The sequence below is a fragment of the Montipora capricornis genome, chromosome 11, assembly GCF_036669925.1.
Source record: "Montipora capricornis isolate CH-2021 chromosome 11, ASM3666992v2, whole genome shotgun sequence".
Taxonomy (NCBI): Eukaryota; Metazoa; Cnidaria; class Anthozoa; order Scleractinia; family Acroporidae; genus Montipora; species Montipora capricornis.
Genome location: NC_090893.1, coordinates 28,682,985 through 28,696,057, shown reverse-complemented (window position 1 = coordinate 28,696,057; position 13,073 = coordinate 28,682,985). Strand labels below are relative to the sequence as shown.

At 37.1% G+C, this 13,073-nt stretch overlaps 1 protein-coding gene across 8 annotated transcripts in view; it reads left to right on the top strand.

Annotated features, from left to right (window-relative positions):
• The window catches only part of LOC138023619 (very low-density lipoprotein receptor-like), a 55,179-nt gene that overhangs the window by 18,467 nt on the left and 23,639 nt on the right, over nucleotides 1–13,073 (top strand). For 7 of the 8 annotated variants that reach the window (XM_068870648.1, XM_068870642.1, XM_068870643.1 and 4 more), the window contains 8 exons: nucleotides 1,186–1,302; nucleotides 2,523–2,654; nucleotides 3,757–4,002; nucleotides 4,798–4,914; nucleotides 8,547–8,678; nucleotides 9,321–9,446; nucleotides 11,111–11,236; nucleotides 11,597–11,987. In XM_068870648.1, coding sequence (XP_068726749.1) covers nucleotides 1,186–1,302; nucleotides 2,523–2,654; nucleotides 3,757–4,002; nucleotides 4,798–4,914; nucleotides 8,547–8,678; nucleotides 9,321–9,446; nucleotides 11,111–11,236; nucleotides 11,597–11,987 — 1,387 coding nt within the window. The remainder of the gene's footprint in view (nucleotides 1–1,185; nucleotides 1,303–2,522; nucleotides 2,655–3,756; nucleotides 4,003–4,797; nucleotides 4,915–8,546; nucleotides 8,679–9,320; nucleotides 9,447–11,110; nucleotides 11,237–11,596; nucleotides 11,988–13,073) is intronic. The other variant, XM_068870650.1, reaches the window with a different exon arrangement.

The window sequence follows — 13,073 nt, the reverse complement described above, 5'->3', positions numbered from 1 at the left end:
TGTGAAGGGTTTTTTCCTCTAATATCAAATAAGTTATTTGTTTCAATAAATTAAACTGTAAGCAGCTCATGTATAAGTCACAAGAATAAACAGGTTTGTTGGAAAAAGAAGTTGTAAGAGAACTTGAAAATGATCAACATGTCAGCCTCGAAGCCAATGTTTCTTGATGCCCTTTTTTTTTCTTCAATCTTTCTGGGGTTTAGTAATTTACTAGTAACCACATGTCTTCTCAGGGAATGATATATGGTACCAAAACAATATTGTGTACTATTAGAGCTACATCTTATGCAAAGATACCTTGAATCTCCTTGGAAGACAAAACGCAACTCGGTTAATAATTATACAGCGCTGTGTTGCTGCACTACCACAAGCACACAATGCGTGGAATGTGGCATAAATATCAGGAAAAATTAATATTTTTTAAAAGTTCTTAGTAAATCACGAATTTAACCAAATAAAAATATATTCCTTAACTGTTGCGTTAGAAAATATTAAGGTACATGCATGCACCGAAAATCTAGGGTTTGGTTTAAATTTAAGGACGGTGCCTACTATTGTTATTGCGCATACGTTCTGCGCATCTCGAGACACTCTGATTTCCTATTGGTGATTCTTACTAATACAGGGATATTTTTGCGCGGTTTAAAACTATCCGGAGAAAGTAGATCTTAGTAAGTAGTCTTGGTATCCAAAAAGAAAATTGGGGGTGTAACCATGCAGTTTTGAGAGATAATTACGCTTCGATTTGAAAAAGAACGCCATACATTTCTTTGTATTTTAAAGCTTTTTACAAATATTATTCATGAATTATCTTTAAAAAATGCGTGGTTACCGCCAATTTTCTTTTTGGATTTCAATAACTCTTGTTAAGATCTACAGTTCCTGCATAATCACAAACCGGGGCAAAAACATCTTTAATTAGTAGGCACCGTCCTTAAGTCAATACCATTATCAGCTTGACTTACATCATCCTCTTTGTTATCATCTTAGAGCTTCCATAAATTATGATTTACATCTAGGAAATGAGATGCTTCATGGTACGGTGTGTTATTGCGAACATTGTACGTCTGGCTATTCGAAATAACTAAAACTAATCGAAATATTAGTTGTTGTAAACATGTTGGTTGTTGTTTTTATTAATTCTTGATTTACTCTTATATAACTCTTCTCTACCTCTCTTCACAGCACTTAGAACTTGTGCAGAAGATGAACACACCTGCGGAAATGGACAGTGTATTACCTTGCGATGGGTATGCGATCGAGAAGAGGATTGTATTGACGGTAGTGATGAAAGAGACTGTGGTAAGATTTAAAAAAATGTTCACACCAGTCATATGAGAAGAGGATGACCAGATTAAAATCAGAATAAACAGTTGTTTAAAAAACCAACATAAATTTTGCAAGGGACTTAAAATTTATTTTCTTTTAATGAACTTTTTTCCCTGTTTTGTAACTCTAAGTCGTTAATGAAAACTGTATCTTTTTGGTATTGCTGATGACTAAACAGAATGTTCAAAGAAAGAAAGAAATTTGTTAGTTATCAAGGTGTGGATATACCATATAAATAATTGATTTTGACCTTTGAGAGTTATTGTTAATGCTGAGAAGTTGTTTCCACATTTTAGTAACATTGTCTTCGTAATAATTCTTAAAGCCATCCTCATCAATGTTTCCTAGTAATTTTGGTTTGTTTGGTTTTAGTAACAAAACTAAAATGATTTTGTAAGTTGAATCCTGTATTCATACAGTAACTAATGCCAACATCTTTATTCTTTGTCAGACGTTTACCTTTGAGGGGCAAAATCTATTGTGGTAAATTGGGAGCTCAAAATTGATTGTCAAAGGAAAGATCATGAGGGAGGAGAGTGGATGCTTTGGTTACTGCTCCAAATTTGGCTTTGTTAAAAAGTATTTTTTATAATCAAAGAAAAAAGGTGTTTGCAACAGTATGATACAGGCATTAGTTTAATTTCCTGAACCAGGCTTGTCATCCTAATATGACTACATACATGTAACTTGATTTTGTTATCATTCAGTTATTGCATTAATTAATTGCATTATTACAGTAATTAATTATTTTTATTAACTGCAGCCATCTTTGAACAAGTTCATTTTTTTTTTCTATTTTTCCTATCTTTAAACAATCTTTTAGCTTTAGGTAAACTGACCTGCATGGCTGTTTTCGTCTTTTAATAACTATTATCATTTATCATAAAAAACTCTGATGACCTCCTTAGCAAAATCTTTATTGATCCAGCAAATTCCTCTCAAATGTACATGTAATAGCAATTTACTTTGCTCCTTTTAATATTGTTGTCTTAAATCTGTTTCTTGTGTCTCCTTTAGACATAACATAACTGTAAACTTGATCGCATTCTTATAAACTATAATCCTGTTAAACTGTTACTCCTGTAAATTTTCTGAAAGTGTTACCTCTCTCTGTGTCTGGTGTTTGATTTGCGTTAACATTTTTTTCCTTTGTTTGCTTTATTCTTTTCTTGAACTTCTCTCTAAACAAAAAGGAACCATTTCTCCAGGTAATAAGACATGCCAACCAACCGAATTCACATGTGGAAATGGCAAGTGTATTTCTGAAACGTGGGTCTGTGATCATGACGATGACTGCGGAGATGGCTCAGATGAAGAGAATTGTGGCAAGTTGACTTTCCTTCATTTGTCATGAGGACTTTTGAACAATTAAAACATTAAAAACACCTAATTTAAACAAGAAGTTCAAGATTGCCAAAATTGTTCAAATCTTGAACTTCCTGTTTAAATGAGGGTGTTTTTAATGTTTTGAAGTAATAAAGCCATGCTTGTGCCTGCTCTTGACGTGCAATTATTCCGTTCTTTGTGGAGAGCTTTCTTTATACTTTCTAACTTTTAAGCAAATTTGAATTTATAGTAAAACGTGAAACAGCAGCTAAAGCACATTCATCATGCACCTTCTGCCATGATAAAAAAGAAGATCTGTTACATTTATTCTGGGGATGTGAAAAAAGTAGAAGTTTTTGGAATGACCTCTCTATATGGCTGCATGCGTGCCACATGCTTTCAAAAGAGAACCACTTAGGAATGGAAACGGCCTTAGGCCTGAAGCCAGACGACTCCAATTTTAAACTCCAAATTGGTTTTTTTTTGCCTAATGGCTAAGCACTACATTTGGATTTGCCGTTCGAAAGAACGATCCCCAACCCAAAACAACTTCTTGCTTTCCCTGAAACAGACGCACCAATTGGAAAACAACACAATAAGAAATTCAAAGAAATGGAAGCCACTTCTGTCCCCACTGCAATGAGTCTCCTAAACCCTTAACCTTAACCTGGAATTTTTAAATATTGATTCCTCTTTTTTAAAACTATCATTATAAATGTAACCCTAAAGGAAAGAGATGGTTTTTAGAAGTGCCAGAAGTCGTATGTCATTTATTTATTTTATCTATTATTATTATTATCATTTTTTTTTGTCATGTTAGAAAATGTAATTTTAATGCAATTAGTGCTTAGTAGCGCTGTAATTCATGTAAATGTAATTTTAATGCAATTAGTGCTTAGTAGCGCTGTAATTCATGTCACGTTCGTATTGCAATACTCATTGTATTGTTTACTATAGTTTGCAATGTTTGATGGTGTAAGTGTGCATATTTAAAAAATAAAATTATTATTAAAAAAAAAAAAAAACATTCATCATGTAACTGCGCTCAACGAAGTATTTTGGTTAAATTTCTTTTTTTTTTTTTTTTGTTAATCTAAACAGAAATTGTAACTTGCAAAGCAACAGAGTTTACCTGCGAAAACACTGGGCGATGCATTAAAGAAGCGTGGAAATGTGACGGAGATAACGATTGCCAAGATAACTCTGATGAGATTGGATGTCCTACCCTTAGTCCCAAGTGCAAACATTCAGAATTTCAGTGTCAGCTGAATTTTCAGTGTGTTCATGAGAGTTGGGTTTGTGATGGCGAAAACGACTGCCAGGATGAGACAGATGAAAGAGGATGTAGTAAGTTGTCGTCTGTTTCAGTTCAACTTGTAATTGGAGGTTTAGAATTTTTTTTGTAATCATCAATATTCTTGTTACCATGGTTTCATTGGAACATGGAGGCTCACATGGGGGCTTGCAATGTATGTGAGGGTGGAGAGGGGGGGTGGTGGCTAGGAGTGAGGTGAAATATGAAACTTTCTTTTATTGGCAGGTGCTGTGGATGATAATAATACCAGCAACAGCAGCAACAACAACAACAACAATAATAATAATAATAATAATAATAATAATAATATATTAATAAATATATTATAGAGACAATTATTGAAGCTCTTCATTTAAGGGTCACATGTCCAGAGAAACATGATAATGAGATGAAGTTTGTTTGATAAAGTCATGAGGTGGCCTTTGAGCCTTCTTTTCTTTTTTGACATCGCTTTTCTGCAGAAAAATGACTTGGGTGTCTCTCTGACTTAACTCTTGAAGTAAACGTAAACTCTTAACCGTAATGTGAAAACAACCCAAATTCTAATGCTTACTTTGTTGAAAATAGGTGCGTGCAGTTGGCATTTAGACAGAAAGGGTCTCTTCACCATATTTATCTAAACTGAGCTATCACCTGACTAGGCTCCATTTAATGTTGAGGGTTGAAGATGGGTCAGTTCTGTCATTCATCAGCTCACAACCCTCTCTGCAGTACTTTATTGTATCTCTTTAAGGCTTGCAGCATTGCTTAATCAGTCATTCAAAATAACAATTTTTGTCAGAGCATTCCATTTGATTCCAACTTAGGTGTAAGTTTTTTATCCTTAGATGTTACAGCTTGCCCATCAAGTGATTTTACATGTGCTAATGGAAGGTGCATAATAAAGCCTAGATGGTGTGATGGCTTTGATGACTGTCTAGATAATTCAGATGAGCAGAATTGTCGTAAGTTTATGTTGAGTTTTCTTGTTGTTGTAATAAGTTTTGGAGAAGATTGTGTGACGTTTTGTGTTGTAGATTGTGTGACGTTTTGTGTTGAAGATTGTGTGACGTTTTGTGTTGAAGTGAGTTGTAGAGGGTAGATGCTTACGGTAAGGGGCTCCATTGGAGGATTGCAAGGAATCGATTGCACAATGTTACATGGTGTACAGGTCTCGCTTTTTCAACTTTTTGTGGTAATTATCCAAAAATTTGGTATGGGAAGGTGGATCTTGGCAACATTTTTGGACATGCATACTGTTTTCACTCACGCTTGAGACTTCCCACCATTAATTTTTTGGTCAGAAGGTGTTGGGTCTCTAGGCTTTGGGAATTTGCTGAGGCATGACTAAGAAGACCCAGAGTAACATGATTGTACGGGAATATCTCCCAGCGCTAGTTCCCGATCAAAAGGACTGTATCTTTCTGGTTAAATATTGCGTTTTGATAGGGATAACGAAAATAGACTTATTTTAAGAGGGCAATATATCAAACCTATTTCAGTCACCTGATCTATTCCCCTTTAGCTACGGTGTAAAAGATTACAGTACTTGGCAAACATAAGTTGGCAGTCCCTTGAAGCTTGATCTGCAAAACTCAATCCCCGATTCTCAAAAACTTTGAGGACTTTTAAGAAAATTGCAAGGCAATTTTAGAGACTCGAGAGTAGAGAAAACAAAGGAATTTTCACCTGATAAATTTTTCACACATCTCTGAGCTTCTTTAGTAGAGGTCTATTTTATTGGTGTTATGAAAACTAAAACCCTCAAACTAAAAATATAGTTAACTAAATGAAATTTAACATAGTTAACGACTAGGAGCTAGTCTGGTCAGTAGTGTTTTGCAGGCGGTTGTTAGTGTCTTGGCCGTCTGTTAGTGTTTGTTGAGCGTTTTGGTGCGTTCTGTAGCATTCGGTATAGTTACATGGTTTACGACCGGGAACTAGTCCGGTCAGTAGCGTTTTTGCAGGCATTTGTTAGTGTTTGATGCGTTTTTTGTAGCATTTGCAGCACTCTTTAGGTTGTGGGAGCCCTGGGGCTGACATTGTTCAGCGGTATTCCTGCTTAGTGCATGCGTTGTTGTCCCATGTGTTTGCAGCGTGTTTGTTTCTTTGTTCGCGTGGCGTTGCGAGTCGGATTAGGAGTTTAGTGGTTCTCTGCGTTCCCACCCTATCCACCTCTTTTTTTTTTTTTTTTTTTTTTGTGTTCTTTTTTTTGTATTTTCTTTATTTCCTTATTTCTTTTTATTTTTATTTTTGTTTCCACTGAGCTATCTGGCTCAAGCGTGACAGGTGCCTGAGTGGGGCCTGGTGCGGGGGACTCGTGGCTTTGTTGCTGGTTGGGCTGGCCAGTCGGGTGTTCTAGCGCCTTGGGGATGTGATTGTGGTTGCAGCCCCCAGGCTTCATGGGCACCTACCCTCCACTGGCGACTTGGGCGTTAACCATAGTTTTTGTAGTTCTCATGAACATGGCTATTTTACAGGTTTTATCTTGCTGTTGGTCAAGTTTCTTCATTCGATGCTTATTACCATATCATTTTGCACACTTTTGAAAAAGTGTGTTTGTTTGGTGATATTGGTTGGTCGCTTTGTGACTGTGTTGTTGAATTTGAATTGAATATTTAATTAGTTCTCTGCCATATATTGAGTGTTGGAGTTCACACAGAAACTATGTGTAATTGGACAGAGTATTTTTTGCTGTTGATGCCACCAAACTTTTATTGAATGTCAGTTTTACCATCAGTTCATTTAAGTTCAAGTTTGGTTTGGTCTACCGATTATTGTTTACCGATGTTGATTCTCAATCTCAGTGTGCATCCATGCGTAACTTATTATGCAAGGTCGATGACTAACGATCGCCCAGTCACCTGGGGCGCCTTATTTGCGAGCGCAGGCAACCAAATTCCTGAAGGAGTCGACCGAACCGGCACCTAACTTATCACAAGGTGATTCATCCTAAATTTCTTGTAAATTTGATCCCAGCTGGAGATTAAACAATGAAAAAAGCGAAATGCTTTTGTTGTGTTACCTCGTGGTAGCGTAGGGAGTGGTGATGTCTGCACTATTGTACATACAAGAATTTCAATGTGCCGCACATGCGAATCTCCTTATTCCTGCATTAATTGCTGAAGGTTTACTTGGTTTTTTGCCTGGTGACAGCAATGGACCTCGCGCAACAGGTACCGTAATTTCCGGGTGATTACCCGCGGGTAATGTGTTAATTTTTCCGCAAACAGTTCTTGGTAATTCATAATTACATAATTCATCTACATGTATGTGTGCTTCAAAACTCAGATCTTTCTCAATGATTAAACCCAATAATTTATGATGGGATAATTGGTCAATATTTGTGCCGTCAAGGCATAGATTTAAGCTTGTAGTTTCCTCACTAATCTTATGCTGTAACCTTTTCCCCGTAACAAGTAACGCTTTAGTCTTCTCGGTATTGATGTACATTTTGTTTTCCGTTGACCATTTGTCAATATTCTCCAGGTCACTAGAAAGAGCTTGAGTTAAGGAAGTGATATTATTCCAGTTTGCACTCAAGGACAGGGTGGTATCGTCAGTCGATAGTGGAAATGTCCAAATGTAGAGGCGTATCATACACAAATAGGAGAAATAGAACTGGACCGAGGATTGATTGATTGGGTTAATTAATCAATTCTGGGCTCTTGAAAAAAATGACTTGGGCTACTAACTTTCAATGTTGGTCCCGGAAAATTTTCTTAGGTAGCAGCCTTGTTATGAATGTGTTTCCTAGTATTTTTCAGCGTCTGGGTTAAGGAAGTTTATCAATAATATCTTGGTAATTCAGCAGTAATAAACACTTAAGTCATGAACACATAAGCGATGATAAAAAAAATTGCGCATAGAAGCGAGCATGAAATATATTTCAATCTTTCTGTCTGTTGTGTCAAGCACTATTGTTTCCTTCTCAAGAAGTTATGTTTCAACTCGATCGCTGATCAAGATCCTTAAAGAAAATTTTGAGAGGCTCGATCCTCAAGACTCTATTCTTGATTCACGTATCTCTAATCTCTAAACTTGATCCTTGATTCTCGAAAACATACGTGTAGAGGATTGTGGACAGACTCTTGAGTTGAGACTGCCAACTTAAGTTTGACTGGTACTGTAGCACCTGGTAAGCTGAGCCTCTCTAAAACTCACCAGAGGGCGAGAAAGTGAGGCTCTGAGTCACTGCAGCCCAAGTTTCTGGGTAGTCACTCCGGTCAAACTGGTTTAGGCAATACGCGCATCATATTTTTGACAAGGTGTAGGTCAAAATCGAACCTTCAGTATGAAAATCAACATGGCGTTTTGGAGTGCGATCAAGACTTGGCCTGGGTTTGAAACTGTCCTCGGGGGTGAGGGGTGAAGGGTAGAATAGGTGAAACAACAAGAATGCTAACCTTAGGACTAAACATTATCTAAAGCATAGTGTTTAGGCATAAGGTTAGCATTTTTTTGCAAAGGTTTGTTTCAGCTATGGTACCCTTCACGCCTTACCGCAGTTTGGTTAACAGCTGTTGAATGCACAATACCCTTTCCGATAATTACAGTATCTTTTAACGTTATGTTTTCATTCATGTTTGTTTGTTAGCTGTGTCAACTCCAAGTCCATGCAAGGAGGGTGAATTTCAGTGTGGGGATTCCCAACAGTGTATTCATAATGACTTGGTTTGTGATTCCAAAAAAGATTGTTTGAATCATGCAGATGAACCACATTCATGTGGTAAGTATTTTCAATGTGAACTTGTAAGCATCAAAGTTAACTTTGAAGTGTCACTTCCTCTAATCAATCAAAATGATAAGGGCATCACACTGTTATATCTTTTTATTGAGAAAGTATTAATTGAGTAAAGGAAAGGAAATCGCTTGTAATGCTTGTCTACAGGTCGTGTTTACACTTAAGGTTGAGAGAAGAGTACAGTTGTTGATTCCACTCGTTAAAATGTGAAACGCTAATCGACACTTTGCGAAATTTAATTTCAGGATTACACTATGTCGGTTCTTGAATTTTCCCTTTCAGTATGTATGAACTCCAACCGAAATTTCGTTGTTAGATTAGCAAATTTTCATGTCGCTCAGCGAAAAATCACACTTCTTCCCCCGAAATTTATTTCGAGAGAACAATAACCGAATTTCGTCGGAAGTCGTTTGCATTCTTTTTTCACAGTACTGTAGAGTTATTGTCATACCTAGACTAGTGCAGCTTTATCAATAAAGTAATGAAAACAGAGGAGAAATGCTTTCTTGGACATTTCATTTGCAAATGGTTTGTCCCAAGAACTATAAGACTGCACCATTCAGACTTCTTTGGTTTCACAATAGAAAGTTCAGTGTTACCTTACTTTTGTTGTTTGTGCCATTTTAGGAAAGAACGAATGCCTTGGGCACAATGGCCACTGTCAGCAGCTTTGCATTGACACAAAGACATCGTTCTTCTGCTCATGTCGTCCAGGGTACAGAGTTGACCCTAAAAATCCGAAAATTTGCCTTGGTATGTCCTTTTTGATGGAATTCTCAATCTTGCATAATGTAATGCAGAGGTGTATCCAGGTTTTCAAATTTGGGTGTCCTCTGGACCCCTTCTTGAAAAATCTGGGGGTCCATTGCAAAATTTTGGGGGTCCAGCTAATTGATAATCAAGAATCAAATACTTGATCTATTACCTCTTAATTGCTGCTGCAGTACCCTTTCAGATTTCTAAATCGAATATGTACTTCAAATGAAATGATCAATTTCTTTGGAACTGTTATGCCCGTTGATTCATCAATCAAAATGTATGGGCTGTCAAAGCTCCATCGATCACATCTGAAGACGTCTCTAGGAATCTGTTCATTGTAGGAACTGTTGGCTCCAGTTGATAAATAATCTAGATCTCCACAGAAAAAAAAAATCAAAAGTGAATCTTAATTTTCTGTAAAAGAGCATCATTTACTTTAACACTTGATGTGCAATTTAGGAACAAAAGAGTAAACAAATATAAGAGATTGATACACAGTTCGTCGTCGGCCCGTGACTTCACAGTAGCTAATATTAATAATCAAGCGATTGAATATATTCAAGTTTCATGTTAAACACATTACTTTTAACACCAACTCCGAAAAAAGTTGCATAATTTGCAAAAGAGACAGGCTCAGTGCAACACAAGAACCGAGACGATGACACGTGCGTGCCCGCAATTTACATTAACAGGGTCGCACAAAACAAAAGTTTAACATACTTTGCCGTTGGATTCTCTGTCATTTTGCTCACGATAAGCAAACCACTGCTTGAAGTTCGCTTGGAAACCATGCAACAAACTGAACTCTGACTGAAATGTTTAATTATCATTGATTGGCAGATCGAAAGTGTTGCCGATTGTCTCGCCCAAAAAAACAGCTCAGACCATGTCACGCGACACGTGGGAATTCAAAACTTAACTCCTGGACATAATCATTGACAAAATGAAATCACTCGACTACAAAAATCTGAAAATAGCAGGTTACCTTGAAATTTAAGGAACTCCATCATTTCTCTGTTGTGAGAAATACGAATGTTCAATTTCCTTGTGAAATATGCCCGTTTGCGTGTTTTTCCTGGAGTTTGTAATTTGCATAAACATTCAATTTTTTTCTTCTGTGTCCAATTGGACTCTATATTCTATGCGTCCAAGGACGCATTGACGCACTCTGGATACATCTCTGGTAATGTGCAAAGCTTTGTCACTAGCTAAATCTCACTTAGTGGCTCTTATTCCTACATTTGACTTTGTATGAAGTACAAGTGTAGCAATTATAACCCTTAGTTTCACATTGATGGAAAGATGAATTTTGTCAACAAAAATGAAATATGCATAAGCGAGAAGATCAGAATTTTCTAAAGGGCTAGTTTATTTGACAGCCCAGGTTTGATCTGCCTGTATGTTTTAATGCAAGCTTCTGGTATCTATTGCAAGCTTGTAATGTTGATGATGACGGTGACGTTGGCTTGGTGTTAACTTTGCCTAAATGATATTTAGCCTCATTAAAACCAATATTTTTTTGTGTTAAATGGAATGTCGTAATTACATTTAGCTCATTAAAACCAATAATTTTTTGTGTTAAATGGAATGTCATAATTATGTTTAGCTTGTTACTGCTGATGAATTCATTGTCCTGTTATGTTGCTGTTTCTCTGTAGATGTTGACGAGTGTGAGACACTTGGAACATGCAGCCAGGTCTGCTACAACACCAAAGGAAGTTTCAAGTGTTTTTGTCGAGATGGTTACAAAATGGAACCTGATCAACGCACCTGCAAAGCAACAGGTACCATTGACATTTGATATTTCAGGGAGAAACTTTAAGTGAAGGGATTTCCTCCTTTTCCGTAATAATTATCTCTTTCCAAACTTGAACAGTGAAGGCCGACTTTGAATTAGCCGGTGTAATTACTCTCTCATTAGTGTTGTTTCAGGTTGACTCTCTTGACTTCACTTTGGAGATGTTCTAGTCTAGTCCAACAATGACTCATTCACTTAATGCTGCTTGTCTTCTTTGCACTGCCATTGTAAAAATTGTTTTTCAAAACAGTGTTTGTTTTTTTCAAGATGCCTGGAACTGTTATACAAGGTAGTCTGGCCAAGGCTGAGATTGTAATGTACATTGTTAATTTTGTTGTTCCCACAGGTCCAGAAGGTTTCCTCATTTTTGCGAACCGTAATGACATTCGGCAATTATCTTTTGACTTGTTGGAGTACACACAGGTTATACCTGACCAACGAGGTGCAATTGCCCTAGACTTTGATTTTAACAGCAGTTATATCTTCTGGACAGACGTCATGGATGAAGACATCAAACGGGCCAAAATAGGAGAAAATCCTAAAGTTGAATCACTGGTTCGGGTCAATTTAAATACGCCAGATGGAATTGCCGTTGATTGGATAAACAAGAAGTTGTATTGGACGGACACGGGTGTTGATATGATTGAGGTGGCAGATTTTGATGGAAACAATCGGCTAGTGCTTGTCAAATCAGGACTTGAGGAACCAAGAGCCATAGTGGTACATCCAGCTCTTGGGTAAGTGAAAAGTTGTGTTGGTGAATAATATTGTTATTATTGATGAGCTTGGAAACTGGTGCCTTAAGAGTTAGTGGGAAGGGGCCTTTTGTAATCCAGGCACGGCGAGGTGGGATCGCTGGAAACCTGCATGACTTGTCTCGATTTTGTCTCAAGTAAAGCTAGGCCTATTTGTAATTGATTACTTCACACAGTCTTTTCTGGAGTTTTGTTTATTTCGTAACTTACTTATCACACTGACTACGGTTACATGTATTTATGAATAGAAAAATAAAGTGACGAAAAGAAAAAGCTTCAAAAATTGCTGATGTTGTTTCGGTTTAGTTTGTCCACTCCGGATCAAGATCCGGAAAACTACTCTAATACAGACTTGACAGTCTCCAAACAAATTGTGCCATTCTGGTCCCAGTTGTTCAAACAAGGCTATCCACCGAATAAATCACTACCCAGCGGATAAACACTTGCAAAACCCATTGAGTTATCCAGTGGATAGTGATTTATCTGGCGGATAGCGCTATCCATCGTTTGAGCAACTGGGGGGTGCAGATTTCACTCTGTTAAACGCCAGACCATTTCACTTGTCAGTGAGGGCTGCTACAGGGCTGAGCAACCTCCCCAATTTTAGGCCATTGCATTATTTTTGATAATCAGTGAAATACGTAGAGTGGTTTTCAAATGACTGGTGGACATAATTATGTGATTGCAATTGCTACATTTAGTGATCAGTTTAAAAATCGTGCGCCAATTTATCAACCAGTGAGAAGGAAAACCAAAATAAATCGAGACTTGCTGGTGCAATTTTTCCTGCTCTTTGAGCGAGTTACATGGAATTGCTATGACTTTAGATTGTTTCATTGTACTGTTTGCGCCTGCTGTGATTGGTTGAAGTAATTACTTTGGTATTTGATTTACAACACTCAATTGAAAACTGCTCTATTATTTATCAAATAATGGCAGATAACAGCAATTCTTTATTAGATCTGAAAAAAAGGTCTAACTTACAGAACTTTTGCCTGCCGTTAGCGAGGGCAATATACCGTATTCATAAATGGTGGCCAAGAAATTATTGTTTTGTCTTTGTGCTAC